At 40.0% G+C, this 19,029-nt stretch overlaps 1 protein-coding gene across 2 annotated transcripts in view; it reads right to left on the reverse strand.

Moving 5' to 3' along the window:
• LOC126030744 (zinc finger protein 280B-like) overlaps positions 1-16,206 on the reverse strand; it is a 307,853-nt gene extending 291,647 nt beyond the window's left edge. The window contains exons 1-4 of one of the 2 annotated variants that reach the window (XM_049788994.1): positions 16,105-16,206; positions 15,952-16,013; positions 10,057-10,143; positions 3,325-4,896 (exon numbers count right to left, since the gene is read on the reverse strand). In XM_049788994.1, the coding sequence (XP_049644951.1) occupies positions 3,325-4,833 (1,509 nt within the window). In that variant the 5' untranslated portion in view covers positions 4,834-4,896; positions 10,057-10,143; positions 15,952-16,013; positions 16,105-16,206. The remainder of the gene's footprint in view (positions 1-3,324; positions 4,897-10,056; positions 10,144-15,951; positions 16,014-16,104) is intronic. The other variant, XM_049788996.1, reaches the window with a different exon arrangement.
• Positions 16,207-19,029: the final 2,823 nt, after the last annotated feature.

Below are 19,029 nucleotides of genomic sequence, written 5' to 3' on the forward strand. Positions count from 1 at the left end.
CGATAATTAATGGCTCTAAGCTTTAAATATAGTAGGTGGAGGACAGTTGAGGCTCTCAGTGTATGAGGCTATTAGCCTCTGACCCCATGCTTTTTCCTCTCATTCATCTTTCTTTATACTCAAGGCATACTTACTTTAGGCCTGTTCACATTACACCAGTCCCATGCATAATATTAAACTAAAAACATGCCATGTTATTAGTGAAAATAGCAAAAACGTTTTTGAAGAAACATTTTATTACTACATTTGATATTTACTAACATTCTGGGCAACATTAATAAAATGGTAATTTTCTCTAAAAGCAAGAAAAATAGACAAGATTCACAAAGGATAGTAACAAAATAGTAATTTGACAGATATTCAATATATTTGTAAACAAAACAAAGTGACAATGCCTTTAAAAATATAGAGGTATTAATAGAAAAAGAGAAAGCTCCTGAAAGAACTCAACTCACTATTTTCTTATGTTGCAGGCACAGAAATTGACTCAAGCTAGCTCAATTCTAAGAGAAGCAAAGCCCTTAATGATAATCTCTTCAAATTTTGGTGAAAAAATTTAAGAACTCTTCCTAGATTGGGAAGATGGGATAGAATGGGGATACATAAAGTGCCTTAAAGGAGATGAAAGGGAAGGAAATGATACTCATTGTATCATTTTAAGAACACTGGAGAAATGGGCCCGGAGAGATAGCACAGTGGCGTTTGCCTTGCAAGCAGCCGATCCAGGACCAAAGGTGGTTGGTTCGAATCCTGGTGTCCCATCTAGTCCCCCGTGCCTGCCAGGAGCTATTTCTGAGCAGACAGCCAGGAGTAACCCCTGAGCACAGCTGGGTGTGGGCCCCCCCCCCCCAAAAAAAAAAAAAAAAAACACTGGAGAAGCTCAAAAAACCAAAGAAAATGTCAAATAATTAAATGAGGTAGCAAGCCATGCAGGTCTTGGGGAAAACATTCTAAGAAAGAGAAAAGCAACTGCAAAGTCTTTGGATCAGGAAAAATAAATGTGATCTACTTAAGGAAAAGAAAAGAAAGTTCAGTATGACCAAAAATAAAAAAAAAAAAAAGTACATCAATGTGAGAAATGGGGGAAGCATAGCAAAGTTAATGGAAGGAAAATGGCAGGAGTCATTTTCACTGGAACCTATAGAAAAAAAAAATCTATACTCCTTAAGAGTATACTTTAGTACAGCAAACAATATTAAGTGTTGACAATACTAATCACAAAAATGAGACATGTCCTACTTTTACTACAGAAAGAGAATAGCACACAAAAGTCTGAAAATCTGTTTATAAACAGGGTTGTTTCTACCTAAAACCAGACATGTGAAACTCACACACTTTTTACACTTAAAAAAAATGAAGTTTAACTTGTCCTCATGTGCTTTGGAATGGGACACTAATAAAAGACTGGTAAAATGTTCAAAGTGTTTATCAAATAAATAATCAAAAACAGAGAAAATATAAACAACCCACACTGGAAAATAATCTAAAACATGAATATTATACTCACAACTACTGTTATCTATTGTCCTTCCTCCTCAATTCTAAAAGGGATAACTAGGGGCCGGAGAGATAGAATGGAGGTAAGGCGTTTGCCTTGTATGCAGAAGGATGGTGGTTCATATCCCGGCATCCCATATGGTCCCCCTGCCCGTGCCTGCCAGGGGTGTTTTTTGAGCGTACAGCCAGGAATAACCCCAAGTGCTGCTGGGTGTGACCCAAAAACAAAAACAAAAAAAATTTAATGAAAAGGATAACTAAGCTTCTGATAGTTAAGTATAGGATAAGGTGCTTTTCAGAGAGAAGTGAAGTTTCTATAGGTCTTCATAGCAGTTATAGATTAGATAAGTAGTAAATAGATTGATGATAGTAACCTAAGACTTAAAAGTTATTGAAATGGACATATCTTGCACACAGGAGTATGTAGGAATCCAAACTTACTAGTTTGATAAAACAGAAACTCATACAGTAACTATTCATTATACATTCATGTTCACAGCAAGATACAAAATTACAAAAAACATATTCAGTGTACACAGAAAAAATAAGGAAAATCCCTATAATCCAGTACCCTACCCTATAGCATCTTCTATCCTTGGACAACACCTCATTCCTTGTTAATAAGAGGACTACATTTAGCCCAGTTCATGAAATAGATAACATCTGTTTAGCCTTTTCAGTTCTAACTACAGATATATCAAGGATTCTTTCCCTTATGAAAGGTCACCTTCTTTTAAAGGATATGGCTAGTTCAAAGGCCAGAATGAGGGGGAAAAGAACCAATTGCCTTTACAAATTATTCAGGAGTGGCCCTGGCCCAATTCTATTAATAACCACTGTTTCTCCTTCCAAAGCCATGAAACATAGCAGTGGATGTCTACAAGATCCCTTTACCAAACGTAAGTATTTTAATGTGCTTGCTTCCTTAGTCTTGGCCTTGTTAATGACGTTCTGAGAGTATTCCTTCCTCCTTTTCTCTAAAAAAGTTATGTGCTTTTACCCTAGCTGGGGAAAAGGAGTTCTTGCTCTCCGTTAAATAACTTCCCCTCTTTTTGGTTATGCCAGCGCTTCTCAGCCAACAATTTCACATCCATGCTTTCAGAATCAGATTATTTTTGGATAGTAAAATAGGCACTTCTGGGAGTTTAGCAGCAAACTGAACCATACCATCACAAAACCATTACAATCTGACTAAATTCTTCAAGGCATGGAAAAAGTTGAAGATAAATAGGGAAAAAAAAAAAGAATTTTACATATATAAACAAGCTTTTAAATTTAAAATAAAAACTCAAGTAAAAACTAAAGCAAAAGGCTTTCACTTTTTTCCTTTCTTAATACACACCTTTTAAGTGTTAAGCCAAAAGTGTTACATAAATACACCAGGTAATACATTTTAAAATAAATTAAAGGACCAGAGTGAAAGCTCAAGTAGCTGAGTGTATGAGTACATGCAAAAAGCCTCCATTCAATCTCTAGTCCTACAATATTTCCCAGGCACAACTGGGAAAAACTACAGAGCAGAGCCAGGAGCAGAAATCTAAACACCACTGGGTGTGGCAAAAATTAAATCTAAAATGCCAAATACTATAATAAATTAAAATTTCAAAACATTTAGTAATATCACTATAATGTTGGTGAATAATGTAAAATTTGTTTTTAGGCCTTTTTCAATGAATGTGAATGTTTGCTTTATAATTGGTTAAACTAGAATCGTTTCTTTTTTGAAATTAAACTTTTAGGATTGGGGAGTGATGGTTCAAAATCAGAGGTGCTCACAGTAATGGATGCTACTTCTTCTGATGCTGCTTGAAGAGATCCTAGTGAGACCTGAATAACAATTTTTGTTTCAGGGGGCAATCCTTCTAGTTGTTTAGGCTTCTTAAACATTTGATGGAAATGAGTTTTGTGTTCTATTTTCTCCCTGTAAGTTAAAAACTGCAGACGGCATTTGGAACATGGGTGAACATTATTTTCCCAGTGTCCTCTAAAATGAGACATATATCGTGTTCCAGTTTTGAAAATCTTGAGACAATATGGACAGAGCAAATTCTTAGTATATGCATGGCATGTTCTGAAATGTGTTTCCACTTCAGCAAAGGCTGATGATCTATACTTGCAAACCTGGCACACATAAGGCATTTCACCAGGTTTATGATTGTCCTTCATGTGTTCTAGGAGAATCTGATCTGACTTGAATGACAATTCACAAATCTTACATACAGCAGAGGGCTCATGGGAAGAGTGCACACTTTCAATGTGGCATTGCAACTGGAAGGCAGTGGGAAACTGCCGGTGGCAGTGTTCACACGTGGTATTGTTTTCCCAGCTGTCACCCCCCTGCTTCTCAATTTCTAAGTGGTGCTTCATGTGATTCATAAACTTAATATTTCTTAGCACTTTCAAGCACCTAAGGCATTTAAAGACTGTATATGTCTTCGGTTCTGGCTGTTCGTTTCCTTTATGCTGTCCGTAATAATAGTCATGAAGTAACACGAGTTTTTCTTTGCTGGGATCAACAGTTTTATTTTCACTTACTAGACTCAGAACATCTGCTTTTGCTGGTCTATTTTCCCTAACAGCACTTATGGGCTTAAAATAGATATTGTCCTTTGGCAAAGCTATTAAAAGGGGAGCTCCATTCTGAACTAGGTTTAGTGAGGTATCAACATTTGAGAGTATGCTTTGTTGAGCAGCTGAAGGGGACCTGACGATTCCTGAAGGGGACAGAACTGAAGAATGTGCCCCTACAATTCCATCACTGAGTTTAGGTCTTTTGGGATTTTCACAGTTTGCTTCAGAGATGGAAATTCTCTTTGATACAAGAGGACTTTCATTCATACCTCCTACAGAAAGTGCTGCTCCTGGATGCTGCAATGAACTTGAAAATGTAGTCAGAGGCAAATGTAACTCTGAAGAACTATTAGGCACAACTTGCTGTAAATTACTTTGAGAATTAGGCTTTGGCAAAGGCTCTATAAGAGGACTATCTGCTGATCTTAATTCAGATACAGAATGGGGTGAAATAGCTTCTACATCTGATGCTGAATTGACATGACTTACAGGTTTCAATTTTAGGGCCGTATCTCTTCTTCTAGGGTGACCATATTTTTTTCTCCCTAAGGATGAACCTGGGGTGACTCTATTTAAAATTTTTGAAACAACTGGTTTTGAATTTGAAGTCATTCCAACAAAGATCAGCTCAGCATCTTCATTTGCATGTTCCACCCCAACAAAGATCAATTCAGCACCCTCATCTCCCACTTTTTTAAAAGTAGTTTTTACACTCTTCTGTGGTTCTGGTTCCTCTTCGTCAGATATAATATATGGTTGTTCCATTTTCTTTTAATTCTTGAAGAGTATGTTCACAAATTCCAGGGATTCCTTGACCTAAACTGTCACCTAAGCACAAAAACAGTAGATATCAATAAATTAAAAAAAGCATTACCTTATTTATTTCTTGCAAAATTCTAAATTCTAAATAAGCTTATATAAAAACACTTATTTTTGCAGATTATAAAGAAACTCAAAGAGAAAAATTATACTGGAATACCTAATCAAAAATCTGTTGACTTCACAAGTTGAAACAGAGATAAACAGATGGGACTATATTAAGCTATGAAACTTCTGTACCTCAAAGGAAATAGTGTCTACTAGGATACAAAAGCCACCCACAGATTGGGAGAAACTATTCACCCAATACCCACCAGACAAGGGGCTAATATCTAGTATATACAAGTTACTAACAGAATTTAACAAGAAAAAAAATCTAACCCCATCAAAAAATGGGGAGAAGGGACCAGAGAGATAGCATGGAGGTTGAGTGTTTGCCTTACATCCAGAAGGTTGGTAATTCGAATCCCGGCATCCCATATGGTCTCCTGTGCCTGCCAGGGGCAATTTCTGAGCACAGAGCCAGGAGTAACCCCTGAGTTACTGGGTGTGACCCAAAAACCAAAAACAAACAAACAAACAAAAAAAAAAACAAATGGGGAGAAGAAATGAACAATTTCTCAAAGAAGAAATACAAATGGCCAAAAGGCACATGAAAAAATGTTCCACATCACTAATTATCAGAAAATGCAAATCAAAACAATGAGGCACCATCTCACACCACAGAGACTGGCACACATCACGAAGATCAAGAATAGTAAGTGCTGGCAGAGATGTGGGAAAAAAGGAATTCTCATTTACACTGTTGGTGGAAATATCATCTAGTCCAGCCTTTATGGAAAACATATGGATAGTCCTTAAAAAACTGGAAATTGAGTTCTCATATGTTCCAGCTATACCACTCCTAGGGATATATCCTAGGAAATTGAAAATGAAATACACCTATATTCATCGCAGTACTATTTACAATAACCAGACTCTGGAAACAACCAAGATGTCCTTCAACAGATGAATGGCTAAAGAAACTGTGGTACACCTACACAATGGAATATATCTTATGCAACCGTTAGGAGAGATGAAGTCATGAAATTTTCCTATACATGGATGAACATGGAAACTATTATGCTGAGTGAAATAAATCAGAGGGATAGAGACACACACAGAAAAGTCTCATTTATCAATGGGTTTTAAGAAAGATAAAGACATTATTGTACTAATCCCAAGAGATGAGGGCAGGAAGGCCCGGCTTACAATATGAAGCTCACCTCAAGGAGGGGTGAGTGCATTTAGAACACTAACAACTACCATGACAATGTTAATGAGTGAGAGAAGTAGAATGCCTGTCTCGAATACAGGCAGGGGATGTGAGTGGAAGGATACAGGGTGCACTGATGGTGGGAATGTTGCACTAATGGAGGGGGGTGCTTTTTTTTGTGACTAAAACCCAACTATAGTCATATTTGTAATCATGATGTTTAAGTAAAGATAAAAATAAAATCCACAATGTTCAACATACAAACAAAAATTACCAGTCATGAAAAAAACATAGTACATAAAACAAAACTATTGTTGTACAAGGTATGATTAAAACTCAATCATAGGGCCGGCACAGCGGCACTAGAGGTAAGGTGTCTGCCTTGCCAGCGCTAGACTAGGATGGACCTCGGTTTGATCCCCTGGTGTCCCATATGGTTCCCCAAGCCAGGAGCGATTTCTGAGCACATAGCCAGGAGTAACCCCTGAGAGTTACTGGGTGTGGCCAAACACCAAAAAAAAAAAAAAAAAAAAAAAACCCTCAATCATAAATAACATTGTAACTGAAAAAAAAAAACTATTATGAACAACATTGTAACCAGTGTTAAATAAACCAATTTAAAAAATGTTGACTGTAGACATTTTGATCTATATTGATATTCTTTTCTATTAAAAGAGAAAACAATTAGAATCATACCTAAGAACAGTATTTTTTTTTTTTTTTTTTTGGTTTTTGGGCCACACCCAGTAACGCTCAGGGGTTACTCCTGGCTATGTGCTCAGAAGTTGCTCCTGGCTTGGGGGACCATATGGGACACCGGGGGATCGAACCGTGGTCCGTCCAAGCGCAGGCAAGGCAGGCACCTTACCTTTAGCGCCACCGCCCGGCCCCAAGAACAGTATTTTCACTAAGGTACCACTGTATACTATTTAAAAACAGAAGCTCTTAAATATGAAACTGAGCAGAAATTCTCTATCAGCCATATAATAGCTATATATTCTTTTGCATATTTACATTTTCAACATGTTTCAGTATCTTTAGTCTTTTGGTTTTTGGGTCACATCCAGCAGTGCTGAGAGATTACTTCTGCCTCTACACTCAGGAATCCACTCCTAGTGTAGCTTAGGGAATCATATGCGGTGCCAGGGATTGAACCCCAGAGGGATACATGCAAAGTAAACTTCCTACCCACTGTACTATCTTTCTGGCCCACAGTTCAGTATCTTAAAGGTAAAAATTCTTATTTCTTAGACTTAAGAAGCACTTTATTAAAAGCATGAGCATTAGGGGCTAGAGATAATAATATAGCAGGAAAGGCTCTGTGATCACTAAGTGCAGAGCCAGGAATAAGCCATAAGTACCAAAAGGGATAACCCCAAACAAACAAAAAAGCACCAGTATTCAATAACAGCTTGTTTTATAGTACTGGAAGAAGCATTTTATTAAGTATGAATATTAAATCATATATAACCTCATAAATATTAATGTAGAAAAGTATCAAATTTAAAGACTAGAATAAGAATACCTATACACTCAATAAATAGTATGATGAAATGTCAAGTACTTAGTATATTCCAGCAAATTATGAATGCACTCTATTGATAATTTCAACTCAACTTGAGGCCTATAGAGTGTTAAGCAGAAATATAAAGAGCAATAAAATTAAAAACACTTAAAAATTCAATAAAAAATTTTAGGAATTGCAATCTAATAATCAAATATACTGCTTCATGTTCTACTTCATCTGACCCCAGCACTGAATTATATTCTTGTTGTATAAAAACATTAAACAACAAAAACTCCAGTATCATGACTGGGCTTAAACCCAAGTAATCTAGGTTGTCTTTTTAGCAGTTTACATTAAAACTTCCATCAAACCAATGTGTCAAGATGAAAATAGTAAATACCACTTCATATATTCACCAAAGATAATCCAAAGAGCTATGAGAAAAACCAATGGAAAGGTTTCATTACAAAGACAGCTGAAAAATCATAGATAATAAATTTACCACCTGCCATGTTATTCCTGCATTAAAAAACGACTCTTCTATGTCTTTGTTAAAGTCACATACTAATTTTTATCAAACATCAGAAAGTCCTTCGTAAGTAATTTCTTGCAATAAAGCCACTTGGAGTCCTCTGGTACAAATCCTCACTTTCTTAACTCAGCTCTTTTCAATGCACACCACTGGTCCTCCAAATTGTTCCAACTCACTCATTCTTTCTATCCATGTCATTTTCCCAACACTTCTTCCTCCCTCCACTCCTCTAGTACCCCTCATATCAGCTCTCAGAATTTAATGAGGAGGCTGGAGTGACAGGATAGAAGTAAGGCATTTGCCTTGCATGCAGATGGACAGTAGTTCGAATCCCAGCATTCCGTATGGTCCCCTGAGCCTGCCAGGAGCAAATTGATTTCTGAGTGTAGAGCCAGGAGTAGTAATCCCTGAGTCCTGCCAGGTGTGACCCAAAAAACAAACAAAAATAATTTAATGCCCATTAAAAACAAATCCTTTGAAGGAAAATGAAAGCCTTCTGATTTCACCAAACTGCAGGAAACATTTGCTTTCATCATAGGGCAACTAGTAAAACAAAAACTTTTCAAAAATAAGGGCCGGAGAGATAGCATGGAGTTAAGGTGTTTGCCTTTCATGCAAAATGATGATTTGAATCTTGACATCCCATATGGTCCCTTGTGCCTGCCAGGGGCGATTTCTGAGCATAGAGCCAGGAGTAACCCCCAAGTGCTGCCGGGTGTGATCCAAAAACCAAAAAAAAAAAAAAAAAAACTTTTCAAAAATAAAACACTACTGAATTTTGTCAAAAGGCATCACTATTTTTGAACTAGATTAAGAGAAAAATCAAGAATTCACAGATGACCATTATTTCTACTTCTGCTACCTCTCTAACCTCTTCTGTAATTCTAACATTTGCTCACTTCAAACAAATGCTACTTTGCTAAACTCTTCCTTTATAATATCTCCTTAAAACCTTTCACAAATATTCTAATAGGTCATATTTCTATCTCCTTCAAATCCATATCTAAACTTTATAAGACTTACACTGACCATATAATAACATCACAACACTCTTCTGCCCAACAATCATATTATAGCTGACTTATTTTTCCTAACCCCATAATATAACCTTCCATTATGATAAAAAAAATATGTATTCTGGGGCCGGGCGGTGGCGCTAGAGGTAAGGTGCCTGCCTTGCCTGCGCTAGCCTAGGACGGACCGCGGTTCGATCCCCCAGCGTCCCATATGGTCCCCCAAGCTAGGAGCAACTTCTGAGCGCATAGCCAGGAGTAACCCCTGAGTGTCACCGGGTGTGGCCCAAAAACCAAAAAAAAAAAAAAAAAATATGTATTCTATTTACTTTTCTTTCCCTCCACTGAATAATTCCTTCCATTGAGTAAGTTTGTTTAGTTTTTGTTTGATTTATTAACTGATTTCTTTGAAATCAGGCAGACCTGGCACACAATATATTCATCAAAGAAAAAATTAAATCAGCAAATATTCATCAAAGTAAGAAATTATCTAGTAATTAGGAAAAAATACAAAAAGAATGCTAGATAGGTTGAGCTAAGGGACAGAAAAAAAAATTTATTCAAGTAAAAGAGCCATCAAAATGCATTTTCTCTATTTTTTTTTAAGTTTTTTGGTTACGCCCTATGATTCTGAGAGCTACTAATGGCAAGTCACTGGTGGGGAATTGGGACAGGACACACATGCAGTGCCAAGGATTGAAACTGGGTCTCCAGCATGCAAACATACACTGCATCTTTTTTAGCTATCTTCCTGGCCCATAAAGTGTATTCTTAAGAGAGTAAATGTGAGGACTAGAGATAGTACAGCAGGTAGAGTGCCTTACTTGCACATGACCACCCGGGTGCAATTCACAGTACCCACCCCATATAATCCTGCAAGCCCTACCAGGAGTGCTTCCTGAGTGCAGTGTCAGGGGTTACCAAAACAGGCAATATTTCTGGGTGTGACCTAAAAACAAAAGAAAAAAATTCATAAAAATTGTAAAAATCAATTAGCAAAGCCCAGAAATTAAACTAAAGCATATAGAATTTTGATTTTTGTGGGAAAAGCTTGTTAATTATTTGAGAGTTAGGTCAATCTCATTAGTGCTCAGAGCTTACTCCGGGTAGTGCTTGGGAGAGTATCTTGGTTCCCATGGATAGAACCCAGGTCAGCCATGAGCAAATCAAGCACCATACCTGCTGTGTTATCGCTCTGGCCAATTCTTCACACAGAATTATCATGACCCAACAAGTCCACATCTGGGGGCCGGGCGGTGGCGCTGGAGGTAAGGTGCCTGCCTTGCCTGCGCTAGCCTAGGACGGACCGAGGTTCGATCCCCCGGCGTCCCATATGGTCCCCCAAGAAGCCAGGAGCAACTTCTGAGCGCATAGCCAGGAGTAACCCCTGAGCGTCATAGGGTGTGGCCCAAAAACCAAAAAAAAAAAAAAAAAAAAACAAGTCCACATCTAAGTAAATATACAAAAGGAAATAAACAGGAACCCAAATAAGTAGATTACATGAAATATAACTGTATTACACATGTCTGTTTAAAATACAATAAAATAAAACAGTAATAAATAAACAATACCCTAGCAATGGAAAATACTCAATGTCCATCCATGGATGAAAGAATAAGCAAATTGTAATACATACATTCAATAGAATCTTATACAACCACTAAGGGAATAAATCAACATAGATAAAACCTGAAAAAAAGAGTGAAAGATTTTTTTAATAAATCATGTATTGTATTATTTCATCTATAGCAAATATACAAAATGATCAAGCTATAGAATCTAAACACAGAGGTTGATGTTGGGGGGAACAGGGAAAGAGAAATAGAAAATTGCTTAATGGGTGAACATGGATTTTTTTTCTGTTTTTTTTTGGCCACACTCACTGATGCTCAGGGGTTACTCCTGGCTATGCACTCAGAAATCACTCCTGGCTTGAGGGCCCATATGAAATGCCAGGGGATCAAATCGCGGTCCGTCCTAAGTTAGCCACATGCAAGGCAAGTGCCCTACCACTGTGCCATTGCTCGGCCCCTGGAGATAGTTTTGGGGTTTTTTTTTGGGCTACACCCAGTGATTCTCAGGGGTTACTCCTGGCTACGTGCTCTAGAAATTGGTCCTGGCTGGGGGGACCATATGGGACACCGAGAATCAAACCGAGGTCTGTCGTGGGACAGCTGCATGAAAGGCAAATGTCCTACTGCTGTGCCATTGCTCCAGCCCCTGGAGATAAGGTTTTTAACAGCAAAAGTAAAATAACAAAATGATTTACATGAACTTCACCTTAATACAAACACACACACACACACCACACATTTTTTGGGGGGTCACACGCGGCAGCGCTCAGGGGTTCATCCTGGCAGACTTGGGGGACCATATGGGATGCCGGGATTCGAACCATGGTCCTTCTGCATGCAAGGTAAATGCCCTACCTCCACACTAATATTACCATCAACCATGCAAACATTAGGGTTATGCTATAAACAATTCTATGGCAACAAATTAGATAACTTAGGTGAAATGGAAAAATACTAGATGGAACAATAAGTAAGGGTATGGCATTTTCCTTACATGTAGCCAAGCCAAGCTCAATCCTTAGTATCTCATATGATCCCCCATGCCCAAGGACCTGAGCTCTGACTGGTGTAAAAAAAAAAAAAAAACCTAACTCGGGAGGAACATATCAGTAGACAAAGAGGAAGTAAAAATTATCAAAAAAAAATATCCTGTAATACAAGATGAGACACCTACCTAATGAATTTCTAACAAAGATTAAGATTCGGGGGAGTGCATACTAAAAATGATTGAGGGACCATGTCAGGTGCTTGTATCTAAACTGAATGGGCTGATCCAAGCAGATGCTTAACCCCAGACCAAGTAAGAAAAATGAATAGAAATTGTTCACTAACTCTTCCAAAAAAAACACTCCAGCTCATTTTATAAGGTGAGTACGAAATCACACAAAGACATGAAATACTCAAACTACATGACTATCTTATAATTATAAAGAAAACAATTAACAATTTTGATGCAATTTTATACTAAAGTTTCTATCTCTAGGGCAATTAGGCAAGTAAAAGCATTATAAGGCACTCAGTTTATTAAAAAAATCAATTTTAGAAATGAGATTGATGGTTTTGTATGCAAAACACTAGATGTATAACATTTATAATTTACATTTTGGTGTGAATGAAACAAGCAATAAAATTATAGAAAATACATAATTTTTTTTTTTTTTTGGTTTTTGGGCCACACCTGGTAAGGCTCAGGGGTTACTCCTGGCTATGTGCTCAGAAGTTGCTCCTGGCTTGGGGGACCATATGGGATGCCGGGGGATCGAACTGCTGTCCGTCCTAGGCTAGCGCAGGCAAGGCAGGCACCTTACCTTTAGCGCCACCGCCCGGCCCCATATTTATATAACAGAAATTTCATTATTACATATAATTTTATATATAATTTTAAATAGTTGTAAGTGCTAGATAGAAACTGAAAGAGTAAATAGCCAGGAAATAAGAGACAATTAGGTATTTGTATGAACATGGTTATGAATGTATGGGGTTTGAGACACAGTTTCAAACTGTAGCTTGCTCAACACATTTAAGAAATTACACAAGCCAATGAAAAGACATAAATTGGAAATGGAAGAATAGTTTTGTGGTGACGTGCTAATCAGGGTTATGGATGTGAGTCTCTCTAGTAATTTTACTATGTGTGTATGATGCGTAAAGTGTTGAAATATATACAGGATAATGCTGAAGCAGATAAGAGTCTCTCTAGTAATTTTACTATTTGTGTATGATGAGTAAAGTGTTAAAATATACACTACAGGATAATGCTGAAGCAGATAAGAGATTACTGAAAAAACATGAACTTATTATTAGTAGTTTATTCAGGCACTTATTAGTGCCAGAGAAAGTAGAAAAATTGAAGGATTCAAATTCTACATCAAAATCCTTGAGGTTCTACAACATTTGTTCATGGACTAGATTTTGGATGTGAAGAAGAGGATGGCATATAAGAAGTGATGTTGGAGGTCAGAGAGATAGTAAGTGCTTGCCTTGCACACTACTAACCAAAGTTAAACCCCCAATATCACATATGGTCAGTCTATGAGCCCTGACAAAAGTGATCACTGAACACAAAGCCAGAATTAAGTCCTAAATGACTGGATGGTGTGACCCAAAAACTGGAAAAGGAAGATAAAAAGTGATGCTAAATATTAGCCTCAGAAAGAGATTTGGGCTAGGTATAAAAATGTTGCAATTTTCAGTATGTAGTGTGATTTAAAATATAAGGCTGATGTCTTAGATCTAAGTTCTTGGGTTTTTCACCCAAGAATCAAAGAAATAAAAAACCAAAAAAAAAAAAAAAATAGATGAATAAAGGCACAGTTATAGCTATTCAGTAGGATAGAGATTATTCTGGAATGCAAGTGAAATTTTATTTTCAGGGAGCAAAATGAACAATTCTAAACAATTCAGAAAACAGATCAAACGGGTAAAAAACAAACAACTGAGATTGACTGTTGAATTAAGCTATATAGAATTCATTGAGGGCCCTGAGATTAGATTTAAAAGAGAACAAGACTGGATACAGAAAATATACGTAACTATGAAAAAATTATTAAGGACAAGGAAATATTAAAGAATAAAACAAACCGAATAAAATTGTTGAAGCCAGAGAAACATCAAGAAGGGTGTGGCCTATAGTCAAATTTATCTATTGTAATATAGATATTACATAGATATAATATACAATAGATATATCTATTGTAATATAGGGCATTATCTAAAAAATTATAGAGGATTCATTACATGTATATAGTAGTCAGTCTCTAAAATAATTCCAAATGAAGCCTGCATCCTGGTATTAAATACTCTACTATAGTACTTTCACATACTGATAAATACAATGTAAGTAATGCTATGTGAAGCTGGAAGATAGAACTGTTATGGGAGTTTGGTCCTATAATACAGGGAGGAAAAAAAACAAGAATCATTCACAAAAGTTTTAGGAGTAAGGATCATGGTTGTAAAACTTATGAGCTTGTTAAGCTCATGCTCTAACAAAGACTGGTCTCAGACCTAAGGAGAAAGCTCAGCTTTATAGAATATCTGATGAAGGCATTTGCAGAGAGAAAACAAGCTTGAGTACAGAAGGAGACATTCCTAAGCATGTTACTTGGAAAGCAGAGTCAGCATCATTTCAAGGACACTCAGAGCCATTCTTCAGTCACAAGGCAAGGGTTTATTTCAAGGCTGATATGAGCATATCCCATAGTAGTAAGTCTGTTTCTGGTAGTCTTCCATTTCTCCAGCAGCTTGGCTGTTCATGATAAAAGCAGTGGGAACAGGGGCTTCTTTGATCCTCAGAGGAATCAGGGTTCTATTTTCTTCATCAATATAGTGTAAGGTGCTTGCTTACATGCTGTCTGCCCACTAGGTTTGATCCCAGCACCACATATGGTCCGCTGAGCCCTATGCCCCATGCCAGGAGTAAGCCCTGGGCACAGCTGGGTAAATCCACAAACGAGCAAACAAAAATGCTTAACTTATGCCATAAAATTTCTGAAAAATACTTTATTTTATGAATATATCCTCTCTGGACTTAGATTCCATGACATGAGCAGTTCCATGAAAAGACCTAGAGTGAAGATAACTTGCCAACAGGCAAGTGAGAGTTTAAAAATAGGCCAAGAAAAGTCAAGTCTTCAGAGGTTTCTAAACCTATCGAAAGTCTGACTTAAGGGAGCCAGAGAATTAGCACAGCAATAAGGTGTTTGCCTTGCATAGAGTTGATCCAGGATGGATGGTGGTTCGAATTCCAGCATCCCATATGGTCCCCATGCCTGCCAGGAGCAATTTCTGAACACAGTGCCAGGAGTAATCCCTGAGTGCTGCTGGTTGTGAACCCAAAATAAAATAAAAGTCTGACTGTAATCTCTTGATTCTGAGCCAAAACCATAAAACCAAACCATTCCTGGATTCCAGACATTAAGAAACAGTGAGGGCAGAAGAGACAGTACAGTGATAAGGAGCTTGTCTTGCACCCTATATGGTCCCTGAGCCAATCTGAGTCTTAAGCACTGATGATGTAGCCCAAAAATAAACAGAAAAAGAATGAGGTGAAGATTAATTTAAACTATTAAATTTTGAGATCCCATTTTATACAGCGTTAGGTGAGATACAGTGCATTTCCCTCATATGTTGTATGCATAAACCACTAAGTAAAGAATTGACCAATAATATTACTGGCAGACAATTAATTCAGATGGCTAGCTATCTAGGTCAAAATCAATTACTTCATGAAATAAATTCCTTAAGGAAATGGAAACAAAAATGAACAAATCCCATGTAGTTATTTTTACCAAAACACATTTACCCTTTATGAACCATTTTAATACATTACCTGAAGGCTTACAGAATGGTCTCAGTACATCTTACCCTCATAGTGAAAAAAAGAGAGTAACATAGCTTAAAATTTAGAGTGATTTTTTTCTTTCGGGAGTAATGAAAGAAGCCAGCCCCATGCTCCCCTTTTTTAAGGAAGCAATTTAGGGAACTCTCCATCAAAATCAATGACTGGTCTGAATTTATCAAATATATTTAGATCCAATTATCACTCAGTCTAAACAGTGATGTTTTAGCATAGAGAAGGGCACAAAAGAAAAGTCAAATATTGTTTATATGTATTAAAAGATGCAACCCTGGCCCTCATTATAAGAATCCCACACACACACACCTTCTTTTGGGGGTCTTACCTCAGGTCTGCACAGCAACTTCCAAGAACCTGAGAATATTCTGGACAGAAGACATTCATATCCTTGAGATAATATAGAGAAATAATTAGGCTTACATGTTATAGACATAGTTTCTATCCCAATGCCTATAGATATTTCCATTTGAATACTTACCAAGTATCTAACACTGAACCAGGGAAAGAGAACTGAATGACCCTTGGTACTGGTTCTCAAGCGTGGCCTGAAAAACAAGAGTTTACAAAAAGTGAAGTGAGGGAGAGAGGGTGAAAGGAAGAGAAGATGAGGGAGAGGGGAGGAGGAAGAGAGGGGGAGAGGGAGGAAGGAAGAGAGAGGAGGGAAAAAAGAAGGGAAGAGGGAGAGAGGAAGGAGGGAGGATGGAATAGAGGGGAGGGAGGGGAAGGATAAATAGGGAAAGGAGGGGGAAGAGCGGGAGGGAAGGGGAAAAGAGGAGGGAGGGTGGTAGATAAAATGGGAGAGAGACAGAGCCAGAGAGAGATAGAGACAGAGAGACAGACTCAGAGACCTGTATGAGCCAAGGTAAGCTATATGGGGGGATGAAGGGGAGAGGGAAAGGAGGGGGAAAGAAAGGGAGGGCGGGTGGGAGATAAAATGGGAGGGAGAGAGAGAACCTCAGAGACCTGTATGAGCCAAGGTAAGGTAAGCTATATGGGGGGGGGGTGTGAAAGGGAGAGGGAAAGAGTGAGGGGGGAAAGAGGGAGGGAGGGTGAGAGATAAAATGGGAGAGAGGGAGTCTGAGACGGAGGGGGAGAGAGAGATCCCTTAGAGACCTGAAGGAGCCAAGGTAAGCTATATGGAGGGATGAAGGGGAGAGGGAAAAGAGGGGGAAGGAGTGAGGGGGGAAAGAAAGGGAGGGAGGGTGGGATAAAATGGGAGGGAGAGAGAGAGAGCCCTCAAGAGACCTGTATGAGCCAAGGTAAGCTATATGGGGGGATGAAGGGGAGAGGGAAAGGAGGGGGGAAGGAGTGAGGGGGGAAAGAAAGAGGGTGAGAGATAAAATGGGGGAGAGGGAGAGAGAGAGAGAGAGAGAGAGAGAGAGAGAGAGAGAGAGAGAGAGAGAGAGAGAGAGAGAGAGAGAGAGAGAGATCCCTCAGAGACCTGTAGGAGCCAAGGTAAGCTCTATGGGGGGGGGGGTTGAAGGGGAGAGGGAAAGAGGGGGAAAGAGAGGGAGGGGGAGAGATAAAATGGGAGAGAGAGAGCCTGAGAGGGAGGGGGAGACACAGAGATCCCTCAGAGACCTGTAGGGGCCGAGGTCAGGTCAGGCCAGCTATTTACCTGCAACAAGTACCCCAAGAAATCAGCGCGAGGGAGCAGGGATGGTTTTGGGGTGGGTGGGGAAGCCATTGGGGCCAGGCCAGGCCCCTTCTCCCAGCGGCCTCGAGTCCGCAGCAGGGGACGGGATGCGGGGAGGGGGCGGGAGGGGCGGCAGCAGTCCCCCTACGGTTCCCCTCCAGTGGCCAGAGCTGCGATGCGCGGAGACCTGCGCGAAACGGCTCTTCCGAAGTCCGCCCGGGCCCCTTACCCGGTCCTCCCCAGCGGGGCCGCGCGGCCAAAGCGGACGCCGAGGCCGAGGCCGCTCGGACACTACCAGGCCGGGCGCGGTTCGCGAAGTCGGGCGCCAACCCCGGGCTCCCCCAGAGGTTTCCCCCTCGAAGTCGTCCGCTCGCCGGCATTCGCGTCCCGCGACGACACCGCGCCTCCGTCCCGAGGCCAAGACGCCTCCTCGGGCCCCACGCGCACCCGCCTCCGCCGACGCGCCCCTCGCGCTACCGCAGAGCTCCTGATTGGCTGCCAGGTGCGTGCACCAAGTCGGCTGTGCTCCCGGCGCCGCCTTCTGATTGGACGGCGACGGAAGAGCCGGCGCGCTCGCGGGCGCCCCTGGCGGAGACTTCCGCGCAGGGGCGGGGTGAGGAATCGAACGGAGAAAACGGCTGCTGGTCTTGAAAACAAGCGAATTGGGAAGAAGGTTCTAGAACTTCTAACGGTCGTTGGCTTGGCCAGACTTCCGGAGCCGGGGCTGCTTACTGATGACAGGCCCTCAGGGGCTAACTCTAGCCCACCTACATGGGATTTTTCCTAATCCACACAGGATTAGGCCTTTGCTTTCGGCGTTTGCTTCAGAGCGTTAAATGAATAAGTAGGGAGTTTTCCACAACTAGGCCATATCAGGGTTCAATCTACTGTTCCCACCTCACCCCCACCCTCAAAATGGTCCTCCAAAAATGATCTCTGACTACTAGTGAGCAGGGCTGGGTATAGCAAAAAAAGAAAGGAAGAAGACAGAGAGACAGAGAGAGAGACAGAGAGACAGAGACAGAGAGACAGAGACACAGAGAGAGACAGACAGAGACAGAGAAGGAAGGGAGAGAAGGAAGGAAGGAAGGAGGAAGGAAGGATGGAAGGAGGAAGGAAAAAGGAAGGAAGGAAGGAAGGAAGGAAGGAAGGAAGGAAGGAAGGAAGGAAGGAAGGAAGGAAGAAAGGAGAAAAAGAAGAAAGAAAAAGAAAAAAGCCTTAAGGCATCTAGATGCTTTGCTAGTTCTAGCCTTGGCCCAAGTTTTGATTCCCCTGAGTCCCATATGACCCCAAGCCAAGAGGTCCCCCAAAGAAGGAGCCATTTCTGAGGCATAGCCAGGAATAACCGCTAAGGGTCACCTGGTGTGTCCTCCGCCCCCAAAGATAAAAGTTCTATGCATACAATTGGCTCTTAATGCTCATCACCTGATGGTGATTCTGGGACCACAACAAAATCATCTGCCCCGTTTTGCATTAAGTTTCAACCAGAGTTAAGAATTTTTGAAGGGAAAGGGTGTTTGGGACCACAGCCTGAAGTAAAGTACTCAGGGTTTATACCTGGCTCTATGCTCTGGTATACCTGGCTCTATCTCTGCTCAAGGATCATTCTTGGACGTGTGGAATTGATTTGGTGGGGTGGGGAGAAATACAGGCCTCATGCAAAGCATCCTGCACTCTTTGGCCCTTAGTTTTGAATGGATAGAAAAACCCTAAGAGAATATTATTTTGTGGCTTGTGAATGATATTATATATAATCCAACTTCCAAT

Source organism: Suncus etruscus, chromosome 15 (genome assembly GCF_024139225.1).
Source record: "Suncus etruscus isolate mSunEtr1 chromosome 15, mSunEtr1.pri.cur, whole genome shotgun sequence".
Taxonomy (NCBI): domain Eukaryota; kingdom Metazoa; phylum Chordata; class Mammalia; order Eulipotyphla; family Soricidae; genus Suncus; species Suncus etruscus.